Raw genomic sequence first — 17,967 nt, 5'->3', positions numbered from 1 at the left:
TATTTATTTATTTATTTATTTATTTATTTATTTTTGCAGTTCCCCGATTTTCTCATTCAAGGCTGCAACGAGTTGGACCACCGGCCGGGGGCAGCAAAGTGCAGTTCCGACTCTCGCGGGCGCCTCCCAGTGGCCGCCCTGCTCATTGCCGAGCCGGCTGCCGGGAAGGCTCCTCTCCCTCCCCACCCCCGCCCCACCCTTTACAGATCAAAACCAGAGAGTCCTGCCGGGCCATCCCACTTCCGTCTCCGACTCCCAGGGGACACTTCCGGCACGTCCTCCTTAGCCGGAAACTCCCGGAGGAGACGCGCTACCCCGTGATCCTCTCTCTCTGCGGCGCCCTTCTTCGGCACCGGAAGAGCCGTTCCCCCGACGGAAGAGGGGTGTAACCCCGGAAGCGTTTGGCGCAGACGCCCCCGGAAGTTGTCCTCAGGTGGGCGGAGAGCAGCGAGCGAGCTGAGGCCGGTCAGGGGGCGGAACCGGAGCGTCACTGGTCCGAAGGCGGAGGGAGCGGCGGCTACTGCAGGAGGGAGCGGCCCCTTGGCTCTGCCTGCGCTTCCTTCTTCGCTCACAGGCCGCCATCGCCGCCATGGGGGGCTCCCGCGACGACGAGTACGACTATCTCTTCAAAGGTGGGCTGCCTCGACCGTCCGCTCTGAGGGGAAAAAAAAAAAAAAACCGCCGGACCCTCAGGATGGCCGGAGCCGGGCGGAGAGGCTTCCTTGACGGGGGGAAAAAAAAAAGAGGGGGGAGGGCAGAACGAGGGTCTCGGGGAACACCCCCCTCCTCCTTGGCCCCACCCTTTTTCTCCTCAGGGGGTCTCCAAGGGGAGGGGGCGCCCCCTCGTGACCTTGACCTTCCCGCCCGTCCTGCCTCGCAGGGCTGTTGTGCAGAAGGCTGTGGGGGGGGGAACTCGCCCTTCCCGAGCCTCTGTATTGGGGGGGGGGGGTTTGAAATGAGCGATGAAAGGAGCCTCAGTTTCCCTGCTAGACGCAATCCAAATTGGGGGGGGCAGGAGGAGGAGGAGGGTCTCCTTTGCCTTGAACCCCTTATTTATTTATTTATGTATTTATGTATTTATGTATGTATGTATTTATGTATGTATTTATTTATTTATGTATTTATGTATTTATGTATTTATGTCTTTCTTTCTTTCTTTCTTTCTTTCTTTCTTTCTTTCTTTCCTTCCTTCCTTCCTTCCTTCCTTCCTTCCTTCCTTCCTTCCTTCCTTCCTTCCTTCCTTCCTTCCTTCCTTTCTTAGTTCGATTTATATGCCGCCCTTTCTCCGGAGACTCAGGGCGGCTTACAATGCGTTAAGCAATAGCCTTCATACTTTTGTATATACCTGCTTAGTAGGGCTTTTTTTGCCCCCCCCCAGCGGTGTTCTATTTTTTATACAAAGTCAGCTTATTGCCCCCACAATCCGGGTCCTCATTTTACCTACCTCGGAAGGATGGAAGGCTGAGTCAACCTTGAGCCTGGGGAGATTTGAACTTGCAGTAATTGCAGGCAGCTGATGCAGTGTTTCTCAACCTTGGAAGCTTGAAGATGGGTGGACTTCAACTCCCAGAATCCCCCAGCCAGCAACGCTGGCTGGGGGTTTCTGGGAGTTGAAGTCCACCCATCTTCAAGCTTCCAAGGTTGAGAAACACAGCCCTGATGGGAACCCCCCAGGGCAGCCCCCACTTCTTTTTCCTCTCTATTTCTCTCTCTCTCTCTCTCACTGGGCATCTACTTGGCCACTTGGCCAGTCAATCTAGGCAAAAAATCTGATTTCTACCTTTATTCGTTCATATTTGCTTTCTCTAGCTTTTCTGGAGAAAGGGGGAGAGATGCAGGTGGGAGGGGCTGCAGAGGCTGTAGGCCCCCCTCTTCCCGCAGAGGTTTTGGGAGGGGGCTGGATTCGGGTGGTCCTTGGTCTCTCCTCCACCCGAGGATCCTTTGAGATCCCCTCCTTGTCAGGTGACCAATAGGATGGAGGGGGGGGTTCACCCTTCAACCCCCTCACCCCCCCCCTTTTTTTTGCCCCCAATGAGCCCAGGGTGTAATAATCAAAATTTCAGCATCTTTCTCATTTCCAGCCTTTGGGGGGGGAACAACTTTGCCTTGTAGACAACTTAGACTGAGGTACTTGGAAATGAACCTTGAACTCAAGACCAACTTTTCTCTTCTGCAATGCAAAAAAAAAAAAATGACCTCATTTTAATGAAAGAGCAAAGACCTCTGAGAAAGGGTTGAATTCTTGAGCAATTTATTATCCAGTACGGGGTGTAAAAATGGTTAGGAACAGAAATCTTGTTTTTTTTAGCATCCTACCCCATTTATTTCTACTGATATGCAGACAGACAATTCGCTTAATTCTAAGCCAAACTTGTTTAAAAAGAAGGTATTTGATTCAGGTGGAGAAAAGAAAGATGGGAGTAAACCAGTCAAATTAATAAATTCTAAAACCCCTTTTAGTTTCCCCCCATTCTCATTTCCTTCCCCCCCTCCTAGAATAAGGTTCTGCATTCAGAATATGCCAGATTATTGCCTTTTCTCCAGAATTGTCTTTCTTAGGCATCATAGCTGAATGCCTAAGAAATTTCTTAGGCATCATAGTTGAATGTTTAAATAAGGGCCAGTTATTAGGTAGCTCAGGGATGGGCAGGGTGGCACAAAGCATTGGCAGGGAAGGAGGTTATCAGGTGTAACAGGAATGTCTTGTTATTATAGAATCATTTAGAATTTTTTTTTGCTTTTTATCTGTATTGTTTTTCAGTGCTCCAAAGGGTGTTTTGTTGTTATTGCCTCAGTACTTAATTTGTTTTTTAGAGTTTTGTGGGTACAGCAAAGATCAAATTCTTAGTAAGCTTTTTCTTGGTTGCCAGCTCTTCTAAGCACACCTTTGATGTGAGGATCTAAACTATTAACTTTGTTACAGTTTTTATCCAAATGTTTGCTGCAATTGTTTTTAAGAAATATTGGCAGGGTTGAGGTTTGACTTTTGTTCCAAATGTGTTGGGTAGGGTAGTTTCCTGATTCGGACAAATAAAAGTTTTCTCGACCTGTTTTTTTTTTAAAAAAATTTAATTTTCAAACCATTTTTTTTAAAAAAAAGTACATTTACAGTCTGAGAATAAGGCTTTGGGTTTGAAAAATTATAATTTTCACTCCTCTTTGGGTCTTTCCTATCTATATTTTTTCTGCTTCCCCAATTTTTGTGGCCCTTTGAAATAGAGGAAGTGGTTGCCAAAATGGTAAAACTATTCAGTCTGGAGGTTAGTGATTTAATATATTAATGAGGTTTGTTTTAAATGCATGAACTTGCAGGTTCATTTTGTATCTCTGAGAGGGGCGGCTGGAAAAAGAGAGCCAGTTTTTGAATCTGAGATTTTTTTAAAAAAAGTATTGCACACCTTTTACAGTTAATGTGCATTTATCCTTTATTTTTAAGGGTAAATTGGATTCTCTTTAAAATATATTCTTCCCAAGTAGCAGTAGACCAAGGGTGTCAAACTCAAGGCCCGCAGGGTGCTTAGATCTGGCCCACTGGCCCACCCTGGAAACAGTGATGGACCGGCTCGTGAAAATGGGAGCTCGGGAGGGCAGTGTGCGGTCCTTCCGGGCTCCGTTTTTGGCCGCAATGATGGCCTCCTGCAACCCTCTGCCAGCGAAAACGGAGTTTGGGGAGGCTGTATGTGGACCTTCCGAGCTCCGTTTTCACTGGCAGAGGGCTGCAGGAAGCCATCGCAGCCGAAAACAGCCTCGATGAGTGGCGTTGAGTTGGCCAGCCCGCCCCCCCCGGGGTGTAACAGAACCCTGATGTGGCCCTCAATGAAATCGAGTTTGACACCCCTGCAATAGACATATATCCTCCCTTGGCCCCTTCCATCCTGATTATTACAGTCTGACTAGGTAGCTCAGTGGCTAAGACAACTGAGCTTGTCGATCAGAAAGGTTGGCAGTTCGGTGGTTCGAATCCCTAGCACAGGTCTCCTGCGTGAGCAGGGGGTTGGACTAGATGACCTCCAAGGTCCCTTCCAACTCTGTTACTGTTAACTGTATCCTTGTTTTGGGAGAGCCATTTCGTGAATAGATTAGCTTCCCTTTAGTGATAGTCATAGCCGCCGGAAGTTATGCTCCGGATCGCAGATGCTCCCACTGACCCACAAAATTCAGGACCTTTGGAATGCCAAACCCTGATCTGTGTGGACAACAGAGGAAGGTGCCGTGGGTTGCCTGGTTCTGCAACTGACCTCATTTCCCTTCCTGTTGTTTCTGCCTAAATTCATTTGAGTGAGCTGTCTTCCTTTGGGATCGGTATACATTCCTCCCAGGTTGCTTACTCAGCTTTCTGATAGCGGACAGGATATGCTGGGAAGTACCATACTTGTCTGCTTAGATAACGGGTGTTACATTATGAAAAGGAAGTATTGCACAGAGCTTTGCAGCCAGCTTTTTTAGAAGTAAAAGTGATGAAAGTGGAGACACACACAGGTCTTATTTCCTAGGCTTCAGAACCAGGTTTCCTTTTCATGAGGCCTTCCCAGCTGGAGAACCTATGCAGTAAATTGAAGTTCCTTTTCAGTCCCAGGTCAGATGTAGAACATCTGCCCAATGATGCCAATTATAGTTAACATCTTCCAAGACCAGGAAAAAAATAATTAGCCTTGTCATATTATTCTCATACCGACTCAGATATTGGACATGCCTCTTAAGGGCTTTCCTATATTATTTCTTAGATCATTTTGGCCTGCATGGCATGAATATAAACTGAATTTCAAACAACTCCATGGTAATACTGGTGTTTATTCATTCAGTCTATTTATATCCATGACCTCTTGAGTGTTATTCATTTACACTCCGCCTTTATTTATTTATTACAAATCATACAATCATACAAATCAGCAAACATACACTATATACTTTCCTCCTTCTATTTTCTCCGTAACAACCACCACCATGTGGGTTGGGCTGAGAAAGAGTGACTGGCCCAAAGTCTCCCAGCTGGCTTTCATGGCTAAGGCAAGACTTGAACTCGTGGTCTCTTCCTTCCTAGCCTGGTGCCTCGTGATGCTTTACCAATATCATAAATTTTAAAAATCATCAATCAACATTTAAAACATCCATGCTTACAATAACGTAACAATCTTAACCAATGTAAGAATTACAAACATAAAATAGAATTTGAACAGTGTGATACTAATCAAATACAGGTAATCCTTGACTTACAAACCATTCCTTTAGTGGCTATTCAAACTTACAACGGCACTGGAAAAAAAATGGCTGTTTTTCACACTTATGACCTTGGCAGTAGCATCCCCGTGGTCATGTGATCAGAATCAGATGCTTGGCAACTTTTATATTTATATTTATGACGGCTGCAGTGTCCCAGGGTCATGTGATCAGCTTTTGTGACTTTCTAACAAGTAAAATCAATGGGGAAGCCATTGTCTGCAAGGAGTAGAAATCCTTCCTTTCCCCACCATCCTGTCAGAGCTGAAGAAGCTTCTTGGATGAGAAGCGAAACATCTTCAAAGAAAAAACAAAGTCCAGTTGCCTCTCGCAAAAAGCACCTTTGGGACAACCATGACCTGGATGACTGAGAATCTCTACAGACTAATGGGGAAGCCAGGTTCACTTAACAACTGTGTTACTAACTTAACAACCACAGTGATTCATTCACTTAACAACTGTGGCAAGAAACTTATCTTACTTAGCAATGGAAATTTTGGGCTCAATTGTGGTCGAAACCCAAGGAGTACTTTTAATAAAATAATGAGTTTACATAGTACGCTCCAACGATGAAAGCATTGCTCATGTACCATGAAATGTTGCCTTCTGGGAAGGTGGCTTTATTTCCATAATGCAAATTGGGAAGAGAAATAATATCCCTCAGTTGCCATAATAATGGCAGGATTTTGGTTCAGCAAATGTGCTGGAGCTTGTTAGGTTGCTCGTATTGGCATTTCCTCCTACAAGCGATTAAAACGAACCACAGATTCCCTGTCTTAAAAGTTGCCCAATTTGGGAAAAACCTGATTTAGAACTTCTCTTTAGATCAGCATTTGTCAAGCTTGGCCACTTTAGGATGTATGGACCAACGCCCAAAATTCCACAGCCATCATGTTTGCCCATCTTAAGGTGGGCATGTTGAGAAACATTGCTTTAGACCAGGGGTCTGCAACCTTAAACACTCAAAGAGCCATTTGGTCCCGTTTCCCACAGAAAAGAAAACACCGGGAGCCACAAAACCCTTCCCCTGCCTGACTGTTTCTTGAGCGGCCACAAAACTAGCCTATGTAGTTGAATTAAATGTTCTGTTTTCCTCTGAAACTTTTCTTTTCTTGGATTTAGCCATGGTTGGCCTACTGGGGCTCAATAAATCGCATGCCAGTGGGTGTCGCACATTGGTGGTGGTGGTGGCGCATATTTTGAGTGACAGGGAGCCGCAGCAGAGGGGTGAAAGAGCCACATGCAGCTCCAGAGCTGCAGGTTGCTGACCCCTGCTTTAGACCAAAAAGCTAAAGTGGCTTATGTTCAATACGGTCTTATAATCTCAACACATGACTTGGAAGGGTAAGCATTGGAGCTGGGATGTGGAAAAAGCTGCCTACTGGTTCATCCATAATGACTGTCAATGGATGGACCCTAAACAAGGAGAGAACCAACCTGGAACGAAGGAGAAATTTCCTAACAACCAGGGAAGCGAGTTGCCTTTAGAAGTTGTGGGGATTCCATCACAGGAGGCTTTTAAGAAGAGACAGGAAAGTCATGTGTCTGGAATGGAATGGAATTGAGCAGGGGGTTGGGTTGGACTAGAAGACCTCCAAGGTCCCTTCCGAGTCTATTATTTTGTTATTCCGATCCAAAGCTAAGGATCAGTTGCACAGATATTGAAACCGGCTGGGTTGAAGCAACTATCTGCGTATAATTTATTTGTTAAATTTCTGTACTGCCCATCTCACTAATACAGTGACTCAGGGTGAATTACAATATAATAAAAAGATAAAAAGTGCTAAAAACAAAATTAGAATAAAAGGATGAACGGTTAATCACCAAGATCGTGGGCAGTCAGGAGGTGGTAATTCTTTTTACTCTACCAGTATTAGTCACCCCCAATATAGCAGGCCCCTATTGGGGCCCCAGGCCAAGAATCAGAGGCATGTTTTTAGACTCTCCCAGAAGGCCAGGAAGATGGAGGAGGATCTTACCTGTAAAGGAGAATACTTGCAGCTCAGGATTCAAATTATTAGTTCAATTTTATTATTAGTTCAATTTATATGCCGTCTTTCTCCGGAGTCTCCGGAGACTCAGGGCGGCCTACAATGCATTTAAAAAACCATTATAAAAACATTTAAAAATTAAAACCCATTCACACCATTCATGGCCGGATCTCACAAGATCGCAACAGCGAGATCAACAGCCCCAGGCCTGCCGGAAAAGCCAGGGATCCTTGGTGCTCTCTGAGCTTGGTTGTTTTCTTGCAGATGTTTCATTACCCAACTAAGTAACATCATCAGTGCCGGAAAGGAGCAAGGTGCACTGATAACGTTACCTAGTTTGGGTAGGCTCAGAGCACCAAGGACCCCCCAATTTTACTCATCTCCTCTGATGGCAGAACATTCTAGAGGGCAAGGGTCACGGCAGAGAAGACTCTTCTTCTAGATCTTCTAGATGGGATCTGAAGCAGGCCCTTTCTGCTAGAATAAGTGGGCTAGTTTAGCTCCATTGGGGTGAGGCAGTTCCTTAGATACCCTAGAGTAAGGGTCTCCAGCCTTGGCAACTTTAAGCCTTGGCGGACTTCCAACTTGCAACGCTGGCTGGGGAATTCTGGGAGTTGGAAGTCCGCCAAGGCTTAAAGTTGCCAAGGCTGGAGACCCCTGCCCTAGAGACCCATGCCATAAGGGGTTTTAATGGTGATGACCAACACCTTGGACCCAGAAGCAAACTGACAGCCAATGCACTGACGTAACATTGGTATCACATGTGCCACCCGAGGGCACAGAACCAACTGGAGTTCTGTACCAGTTGTAGCTTCCAAATAGTCTTCAAGGGTAGATGCATTGCCGCAATCCATCCAGGAGATGACCTGGCCCACCACCCAAAATTGTGCAGAGACTCTCCTACTTCAAGCAGGAGTCGTGAGTCTAGGAGACACCCCCCCCCGCACTCCCCCCAGCTCAAAGGACAGATGTGTCTGATAGAGCTTTTCTTTCAGAAGTTCTTTTTGGTCGTTCAGAAGGTAGTCTTTTCCTCCTCCTTTTCTTCCACTGACACTCAAAGTCGTGGCATATCCTGCTGGCTAGGATATTGTTGCAGTGTCGCCTCTGGATCAGAAGCTATGGTTTGTTGCTCATTTAATAAGCCAGGATCTTAAACCAGCCAGATAGAGCAGAACCTGGCCATAGATCTCTAATTTGCTTAGCTTTGCTTCTTGGCAAGCAGAGTCCAGCATGAGCGAATTCTGGCTTCTCTTGTTATCCAAACCGTATTGAATGGGAAAGACTATATGGCAGATAATATTTATTTAGTATTTATTTTTATTTACTTATTAGATGTATTTGCTGCCCCTCTTGTCTCAAAAGAACCATTGGATGAAAAAAACTGACCTTTTAGTTATCACACGACACACATTTTCTAGGCAAATTCTCCTGTAGTTTAGTTCTCAACGACATTTTCAAATACATTTTTGAAGTATACATTTTGAAGTTCTCTTTAAAATATATTTTCCACAAGCCGGAGAATAGCCTTTCTTGCTTTGGGACAGTCATTTCACAAATAGATTTGCTTCCCCATGCTAGTCTGTAGCCCCTAAAAGATCTGCTCAGCCTTGCACATATTTCCCCTGACCTTGACAATTCAGGACCCTTTAATTGCCTAATAATTTAATTATTTGAGTCTTTTTCTTTTTTATTTGATTTATATGCCGCCCTTCTCCGGAGACTCAGGGCGGCTTACAATGCGTTAAGCAATAGCCTTCATACTTTTGTATATTTATACAAAGTCAGTTTATTGCCCCCACAAACTAGGTCCTCAATTTGCCTACCTTAGAAAGGATGGAAGGCTGAGTCAACCTTGAGCCTGGGAAGATTCGAACTAGCAGTAATTGCAGGCAGCTGAATGATAATAACAGGCTATTAGTCTGCTGCGCCACCAGGCTCTTTGAGGCAGCATTCAAATCTATTTTCTAGTTGGGCCGCAGATACAGTTTTAAAAACTGTAGGTACATCACAGAGTCAGTTTGCTGCAGTGGGGAAGGCATCAGACTAGAAACGGAGAGGCCATGAGTTCAAATCCCACCTTAATCACAAAGCCAACCGAGGAATCTTGGGCCAGTCATTTTCTCTCAGCCCTAGGAAGGAGGCAATGGCAAATCACTTCTGAAAAAGCTTGCCAAGAAAACGGCCGTTTAGGCAGCCTGTCAGAAAGAGAGTAATTGAACAGAAGAAAAAAAAGAACACATTACATCGTAGTGATTTTCTTGTAAGGGATTTTTGGCAAAGGACTGAATCTTGTATTGCAGGTAGGTCCAAGTGACACCATCAGTTATCTACATCTAGTTCAACAGAAAAACAGCCTTGTCACCACCAAGATTGCCAGATAGCATCAAGGAGGCGATATTAGAATTAGAGGCAAGTCACTTGAAACTTAATTCTGCCTTTATTTTTCATTAGGAGTAAATTACACAGCATAGTTTGGGAGGTCCCTTTGATCAGGCTATTAGTGGTCAGAAGTGCTGCTTGTCAGCTTCAATTGGGCTGCTGGTTGAGTCCTTCTGCATTAATCTTGCTTTGCTGATATTTGCATTGGAAGCAAATCCAAAGCGCACACTTTTGCAAATCGGACTTTTTTTTTTTTTAATGGCAGCTTGGAGACTTGAATTCATTTTAGAAACTGTCATCAAGAACTTTGTAGGAACAAGGCAGTTGAATCATGCAGGGTCTTCCCCCCACGTTCTTTACACCGACGATTTTAACTCGTAACATGTTGGTTTAATGTTTTTTAAAAACCTTCCCTAGAGTGCAGTTGGTGATTGAAAGTTCTGCTCGAACAAGATCTGTTTGGTGAGTAACAGAAGCAGGATTCTTTTTTTCCCCCTGTAAGAAATGAGTTGTTTTTATTTGTAATAATACAGCATCTTATGTAAGGCGAAAGTTTAGCATCGAGAAATTAAAAACGTGTTAATATCTGAGCAGCAGGGAATTAAGAGTTTAACACCAAAAGAAACTTGCAACATCCGATTTTGTAGAGGAGTTGGGGGTTGAACAGCCTTCATTGTATTATCGCTCATTGTAGTAATTTGACAACCAAAATGATGATGATACGTTTACATAAAGCATAAAGACACACATCTGGAGATTCTCAGTCATCCAGGTCGTGTTTGTCCCAAAGGTGCATTTTTCAAGAGGCAACTGGACTTCCTTCAGCTCTGAAGAAGCTTCTTGGATGAGAAGCGAAACATCTTCAAAGAAAAACCAGAAAGTCCAGTTGCCTCTTGAAAAAGCACCTTTGGGATATAAAGACACATAAAGCTATATCCTTCTACCCTAAAACAGGGAGATTCAAGGGCAGTGTTTCCCAACCTTGGAAGCTTGAAGATGGGTGGACTTCAACTCCCAGAATCCCCCAGCCAGCAGCGCTGGCTGGGGGATTCTGGGAGTTGAAGTCCACCCATCTTCAAGCTTCCAAGGTTGAGAAACACTGTTCTAGGGCATGGTTACCCTTCCTCTCTCTCCCATCCAGCTCAGGACTGCGCAAGGTCTTGGGACCTTCTCTGGAATGTGCTGCCTCTTCTACAGTGCCACCGCCACCATTTCTGACCCCAATGCTTCTCCTTCACCTGCACATTAAACCACATCTGACTTAGAACATAAAATAACAAGAGTTGGAAGGGGCCTTGGAGGTCTTCTAGTCCAACCCCCCAGCCTATTGGCTGTCCAACCTCTTCTTAAAAGCCTCCAGTGATGGCGCACTCACAACCTCTGGAGGCAAGTAGTTGTTCCACTGGTTAATTGTTTTCACTGTCAGCAAATTTCTCCTTAGTTCTAGGTTGGTTCTCTCCTTGATTAATTTCCACCCATTGCTTCTTATCCTGCCTTCAGGTGCTTTGGAGCAGGGGTCACCAACCTTTCGGGCCTCAGGGACCACTAAATTCATAATTTTAAATCCCGTGGACCACTAATATGATCTGCCTAATGACCGGCTGGGTGGGCGTAGCTAGGTAGTCATGTGACTGTGTGGATATGGCCAACTCAATGTCACTCATATCAAGGGGCACCTTGCCAGCCTCTATTCGCCCCTCCCCTCCCGGCCACTCCTTGCCTGCCCGCCCGCCCGGGCTTCTTAGGTCCCCAACAGGAAGCAGTTATTGGAGTTACGCAGCCACGAGAAAGAGTTGGCAAAACAGCTGGTTCAATTCAAATTGGATCTGACCGAGAAGGAGGCTCAGCAGAAGTACCTCATTGAGGACTATGAGCATAGGCTTTCCAAGCAGAGGGAAGACCTGCGGGAGTGCAAGGCCAGGTACCGGCACCTGGAGGCTCAGGGGGCTGAGATGGTCAGCCAGTTCCAGGCCATGATGCAGTCCCACTGGAACAAGGCCCTCCTGCTCTTTGCCACCAGCAGCACTTCCCTCCAGCCTTTGCCCAAAGCCCCGCACCAGGAGGCTGAGCAGATCCCAAGTCAGAATTTCTCCTCCCCTCCAGCCTGCACAAAAAGAGCCTGATGGGGGAGACTCTCTGCAGCAACCCAAACGTTCAGTGCATGTATCCAGCCCAGGGGCCGTAGTTTGAGGACCCCTGATTTAGTGCAATATAAAAAATGCAAATAATTTTTCTGTGGACCACCAAAATTTTCTCAAGGACCACCAGTGGTCCACGGACCACCAGTTGGTGACCATTGCTTTGGAGGACAGGTTGACCCCTCCTTCTTTACAAAAACCCCTTAGATATTGGAACACTGGCATCATGTCGCTCCTAGTCCTTCTGTTCAGTGTGCTACAAATCCCTTGTAGTCTGAGCGAATGGCTGCATTTTCTGCCCCAAAGTATTGTGGGTCGAACATTTACCTTGCTAAGTAGGGGAGGCTTTATGTCCATCCACTTAAGAAAAATAGCTTGCAGACATTTAGGTCTTGCGTGTTTGTCCCTCTCGCCCAGAAAACCATTTATTTCAGGACAGTTTAATTAGCTTTGACCTGAATACGCTAGTAGCATTTTTAAGAACATATTGCAGCCATGCTATTCTTTGAGACTGGATTTTCCCTGATTAATGTTGGGAATATTTGATTTGTTTTGACTTTGCGTTCTTTTAGTAGTTGCCCCAATCAGAAGCTTGAATGGCGAAGGATTGTGAGGTGCAGTCCAAACCCTCTCAGATCACCATCTGCCTGTCCCTCAATCGAACTTTACAGGTCACTGTCCAACGATGCTAATTTTATTTGCACAATCAGTTATTGTTGAAAGAAAATCACTGATCTGTGGCTGAGAAGCCCTTCGTGTTAGTTTCCTTTTGAGACATATCATTTCATCTGCCTGAGACCTCTTCTGGAAATGTAGAGCCTTGAGAGAAGGTAGAAGCGAACATCCAAAGTTCTACCAGTTTAGTCTCAAATCCAAGTCTTCGCCTTTCTGAAGGGCTGGTGCATGATGTTTGCCCTGATAGAGAAAGGGTAAGATTTTGGGGAGACGCTTTAGATCAGGGGTGTTAAACTCAAGGCCCGTGGGCTGGATCTGGCCTGCGGGGTGCTTAGATCTGGCCTGTGTGTGTCGGGGGGGGGGGGGCGCTGGAAATTGTGAAGAACCAGACCGCGGTTGGTGGTCCATTTTCGTTGGCAGAGGGTTGCAGGAGGCTGTCCCAGTAGAAAATGGAGCTCGCAAGGTCCACGTGTGCCCCCTCCCGAGCTCCATTTTCGCTGGCAGAGCACTCGGGCCACCATAGTGCCCCCCAAACACAAGTGACATGCTGGCCACACCCACTGGTCATGCCCACCCCGGCCCCCTGAGGTCAAACACAAACCTGATGTGGCCCTCAATGAAATGGAGTTTGACACCCCTGCTTTAGATGATGACAGGATGAGCAGGACATCCTCAAAGGAGCAGCAGAGATGGGCAACCAGAAGGCGACTTCTGGCTGCCTCATCTCTCCAGAAAAAGGAGAGATGATGAGGTTGCCCACATGCGCTCCTCATGAGTATGCTGCAGGATCTGAGATTTTTGCAATCAACTCACGAGTGGCTTGGAGTCAAGGGATCCCTTCTAATCTTGCAGCCCCAATGTTGTCTGTATAGACAAAAAAGCTCAGCTGAGTCTCACTTTTTTGAATTGCCTTTGAATTGCTTTTTATTTATTGAGAACTTTTGGATCGATACGTTTTACAACATTCCTTGAGTAGGTCTCCTTCAATTCTTGAAGAAAGAAAAGTTGCAAGTGCAAGATTAAGGACTTAAAAAAATGAGGAGGGAGAATAAACATCAAAAACATGATTAGGATCTTTATTTTAGAAAGTTATAAAAGGGTTAAGGGTCCAGAGGGATTTCAAATAATTAGAAGAAACCTTCCCATGGGAAAATGCTGTTATTTAGTGTGTGTGTGTGTGGGGGGGGAGACATAAGATTGAATTTAGAAGGTTAGACACTAGAGGGAACGTGAAATAAACTGAAGTTTATAATTCAAAATACTTTTATTTGCCTCAATAACACAAAATGGAGCATAATACTTTAATTTTGGATGAACCAAAAGGCATTTCTGAACAATAAACTCAAGTTAATCTTAAAATTGTCTGCTATCATAGACTAACTGGTTTTAAAAGAGATTATAAAATAGAAACAAGTTTTACTGGACAAGACAGACAGATTTGAATATGGATTTTAAAATGACAGGTTACAAGACTGGTAAAGAAAAAGATGTTATACTGGATATACAAATGAAACCAAGTGATGTCTTAGCAATTATAAGGGATATACAAATAAGAAACCAGAAGGGTGACTTGGATATTTTTTCTTATTTTGGATTTGGAAGAGACTTGTTGAAATTTTGAAGGATTTTCTGAGAAGGGACAAAGACATCATGAAAAGAAATAAACTACTGAGAGATTATTTAAATAGACTAAAGATTAACATTGTTAAAACCAAAGGGAAAGAATATAAAGTTGGCTTATTTGATCAAGTTTAAAATATAAATGTTATTTCCGGTAACCACCAATGGACTTTTGCTGACCTGACCTGAATGTATGGGAAGCAGAGATGTTTTATTGTATTTTCAGAGAAAACGATAAGCTTCTGAAATTGTTTGTACATGCTGTGATGAAGGGAGAAGTTACTTCTTTATATATTTCTTTTCTTTTTTATTGTATTATCTTTTCTTTTTCTCTTTTTATTTTCTGCACTTTTAATTTTTTTCTTTTTATTCTTATTCATGTATGTTTCTTTTTTCATCTTTGAAATTATACACCTTTTTCCTCTTCAATCATGTTCAATTCTCTGAAACTTTCTGGACAGGTCCCTGCAGTTTTCTTGGCAATTTTTTTTGACAAATCCTAATTAAAAGGATCAAGATTTTCTTTATGAGCTTGATTTCCTATTTGAGACTGATTGGGGGTCACTCATCTGATTTTACTGAACACTAATTTTTGCAGAGAACGGAGACTGGGCTGGCAGTTTTTATTCTTACATTAGGAGTAACTGAATGGTCCTTGTAGAATAGATTAGCTATCCTTTTTTATTGTGAATTTGACTCCCTGGGATTCTATTGTCCAAGTTAAGTTTCATGGCATAGTTGGCATTCTAATGCACAAAGTTGGATTCCAGGGGTGAGGGGCAAATCCTGTTTCTCCCTGTAATCACTCAAATCCATCCGGAACTTTTCCAGAAGCGAATTCCCCATCTAGTTAAGGCACCAGGTTGGAAAGTGGGAGACCCTGAGTTCTAGTCCTGCCTTAGACATAAAAGCCAGCTGGGAGTCTTTGGGCCAATCACCAGGAGACAGTGAGTTCTAGTTCTGCTTTAGGCATAAAAGCCAGCTGGGTATCTTTGGGCCAATCACCAGAAGACGGTGAGTTCTAGTTCCGCCTTAGGCATGAAAGCCAGCTGGGTATCTTTGGGCCAATCACCAGGAGACGGTGAGTTCTAGTTCCGCCTTAGGCATAAAAGCCAGTCTCTTTCTCTAAGCCCGCCCCATCTCACAAGTTTGTTGTTGTGGGGAAAATAGGAGGAGGAAGGTGTGTGGGATACGTTCGCCGCTTTGAGTTATTTGTCAAAATAGTAAAGGCGGGATATAAATAAATAATAATAATTAAAAAATTGTGCATATTGTGGATATCATTCAGAGAAGGGACTATTTTACAGAAGGAGTTTGGAGGCACTTCAGTTTGACCTTCTTGCTACTTTTACCCTTGGCTGAACTTGTCTCGCTGGCTTCCGTCATTCTTGGCCCAGGCTGATGGGAGTTGACAGGTCTGGGAATTACGGCACCGACAGGAGGCCTTTGCATCACTTCTGCTTCCTATTCTGGCCTTCCAGTCACCACTTCGTGTTCTGTTTGAGCTTGCTTTGAAGGCCACATTCAGAGTTTGGAAAGTTGTATGATGGACAAAGCGGACCTGTCATTCTCCTCAATCCACCCAAGTAGTCCTCAACTTAAGGCCACAATTGAGTCCAACATTTCTGTTCCCAAGCAAGGGGGGAAAAAAATTGCCCTATTTTGTGATCTTGCCACAATTGTTAAGTGAATCACTGCAGTCGTTAAGTGAATCTGGCGCCCCCCCCTTGACTTTGCTTGTCAGAAGGTCGCAAAAGGGGATTACATGACCCCGGGGACACTGCAACTCATAAATATGAATCAGTTGCCAATTTTGTCTGAATTTTGATCGCCCGACCATGGGGATGCTGCAGGGGTCTTAAGTATGAAAAAGCTGCCATAAGTCATTGTTTCGGTGTTGTAACTTTAAATGTCTGTAGAGATTCTCAGTCATCCAGGTCATGGTTGTCCCAAAGGTGCTTTTTCAGGAGGCAACTGGACTTTTTTCTTTTGAAGACATTTCGCTTCTCATCCGAGAAGCTTCTTCAGCTCTGACTTGGATGGTGGGGAATGGAAGGATTGATACTCCTTGCAGACAGCTGGTCCTTTGCATCCTTTTAGAGGGTCGTTGAGGCCACTTGGAGGTTTGTCTGTTGTCCTCAGGGTCACCTGAGTGGTGCTCCTGGTTCCTGTAGTCTGCAGTTTTTCTCCCTGGAAATCCATTCCTCCTCCCACACCATTCAAAAGGTCCCAAATTGAACAGCTAAAAGTCTGTAGAGATTCTCCGTCATCCAGGCTTTTGAAATGTCTTCAAAAGAAAAAAACAAGAAAGTCCAATTGCCTCCTGAAAAAGCACCTTTGAATGGTCGCTGAACGAATGGTCGTAAGTCGAGGACTACCTGAATTCCTCCCCCCCCCCTCCCCAAATGCATTTGTTGCAGAGCCTTTTAAAATATTCCGTCTTTTCTGCCCCTGAAAAAAATACCTTTCCAGCCTGCGGAGGCCAGTTTCATTTCCCACCCAATCCTTTGTCTGCCAAGTGTTTGCAGAACCTCCGTCTATGCAGTGGTTTTAAGCTGTTTGGATCTGTAAATATGAGTCAGCTGATTACCCAATGAGGTAATGGATTTCCTCCCTGGCTTGTGTCCTTGTGAGTTGCTGAGGCCAGCTAATTGTGCCCTGCCGGCTGCTGGAAGGGCGGTGGGGAATGTTCGGCAGGCTGGTTGGCTTTGGGAGGACCCCCGTGCTGGGCGCTTTCTATGGCTCCCCAGATTTATTGCTTTCCAGAGGAACCACAAAAACTTAATTAACCTGGCATTCGAATTGTGTGCAGCTTTAGCTTGGCCGCCTGGGAATGTTCATAACCTTTGGTGTTTTTATTCTCTCTCTCTCTCTCGAAAAGCTGTTTTCCTGCTGGGGCTGCTTATCATGATGGATCCCTTTTTATGTGTGAGAGGCTCACTTTCTCAGGAAGGGCTTGTTGGTGGATTGTGATTTATTATTTTGGATCTCCCGTAACTATGCCCCTACCCCCTGTGAACCGTAGGTTCACAGCAGCAGTTGGCTTCAAAAGGCCAGCCTTCTTCCTCGGCCAGGCTTATACGTTTCTGAACTTATTTATTACTTTATAAGTACAGGTAATCCTTGACTTGCAACAGTTCATTTAGTTACCGTTCAAAGTTACAGTGGCATATATTTATTTTTCTTTCATTAAAACAATTACTTTTGCCATCTCGGCCAACTCCATCACTTTTTCCACCCCTTCTTCCATTGGGGGAATTGATGGGCCTTTTTATCTCCCATTCCACCCTCCCCAAGAATTCTTGCCGTAGTTGACATATAGCAGTGTTGGTGAACCTTTTCGGCACCAAGTGTGAGCGTGTGGGAGTGCCGGAAACGGAAGAGCAGCTGAGCTTCCGGTTTCCATAGTGTGCATGTGCGCAGGTCACATGGCCTTCCAGTTTCTGGCACGCATGCACACACGAAGACCAGCTGGCCGGCACACATGTATACACCAGAAACAGGAAGCTCAACTTTCCGGCAGGCGCATGCGCGCCGGGGAGTTGCTCTTCAAGTTTCTGGCGCTGCCCAGTGCGCAAAGACCAAAAGAGCAACGGCTGACAGCTCACGTGCCCAGAGAGATGGCTTTGGGTGCCACTTCTGGCATGTGTGCCATAGGCTCATCATCACGGACATGTAGAATAACAATGTTCTATTTTTTGTTCCAAGTTTTCTTTCTCCAATAATCTTCCGGTTTCACCTTTCCAGTGGTTCTCATTGGGGACTCCGGAGTTGGAAAAAGCAACCTCCTATCTCGCTTCACGCGTAACGAGTTCAACCTGGAGAGCAAAAGCACCATCGGTGTAGAGTTTGCCACCCGGAGCATCCAGGTGGATGGCAAGACCATCAAAGCTCAGATCTGGGACACGGCTGGGCAGGAACGATACCGAGCCATCACATCTGCGTAA

At 44.9% G+C, this 17,967-nt stretch overlaps 1 protein-coding gene across 1 annotated transcript in view; it reads left to right on the top strand.

Moving 5' to 3' along the window:
• The first annotated feature begins 485 nt into the window (after positions 1 to 485).
• Positions 486 to 17,967, top strand: part of RAB11A (RAB11A, member RAS oncogene family) — a 43,590-nt gene continuing 26,108 nt past the window's right edge. The window contains exons 1-2 of the mRNA XM_070953943.1: positions 486 to 632; positions 17,768 to 17,963. Of these exons, the coding sequence (XP_070810044.1) occupies positions 590 to 632; positions 17,768 to 17,963 (239 nt within the window). The 5' untranslated portion in view covers positions 486 to 589. The remainder of the gene's footprint in view (positions 633 to 17,767; positions 17,964 to 17,967) is intronic.

Source organism: Pituophis catenifer, unplaced genomic scaffold (genome assembly GCF_029215685.1).
Source record: "Pituophis catenifer annectens isolate HBS135680 unplaced genomic scaffold, rPitCat1.0.hap2 SCAF_14, whole genome shotgun sequence".
Lineage (NCBI taxonomy): Eukaryota > Metazoa > Chordata > Lepidosauria > Squamata > Colubridae > Pituophis > Pituophis catenifer.
This window is presented reverse-complemented; position numbering and strand designations above follow the sequence as displayed.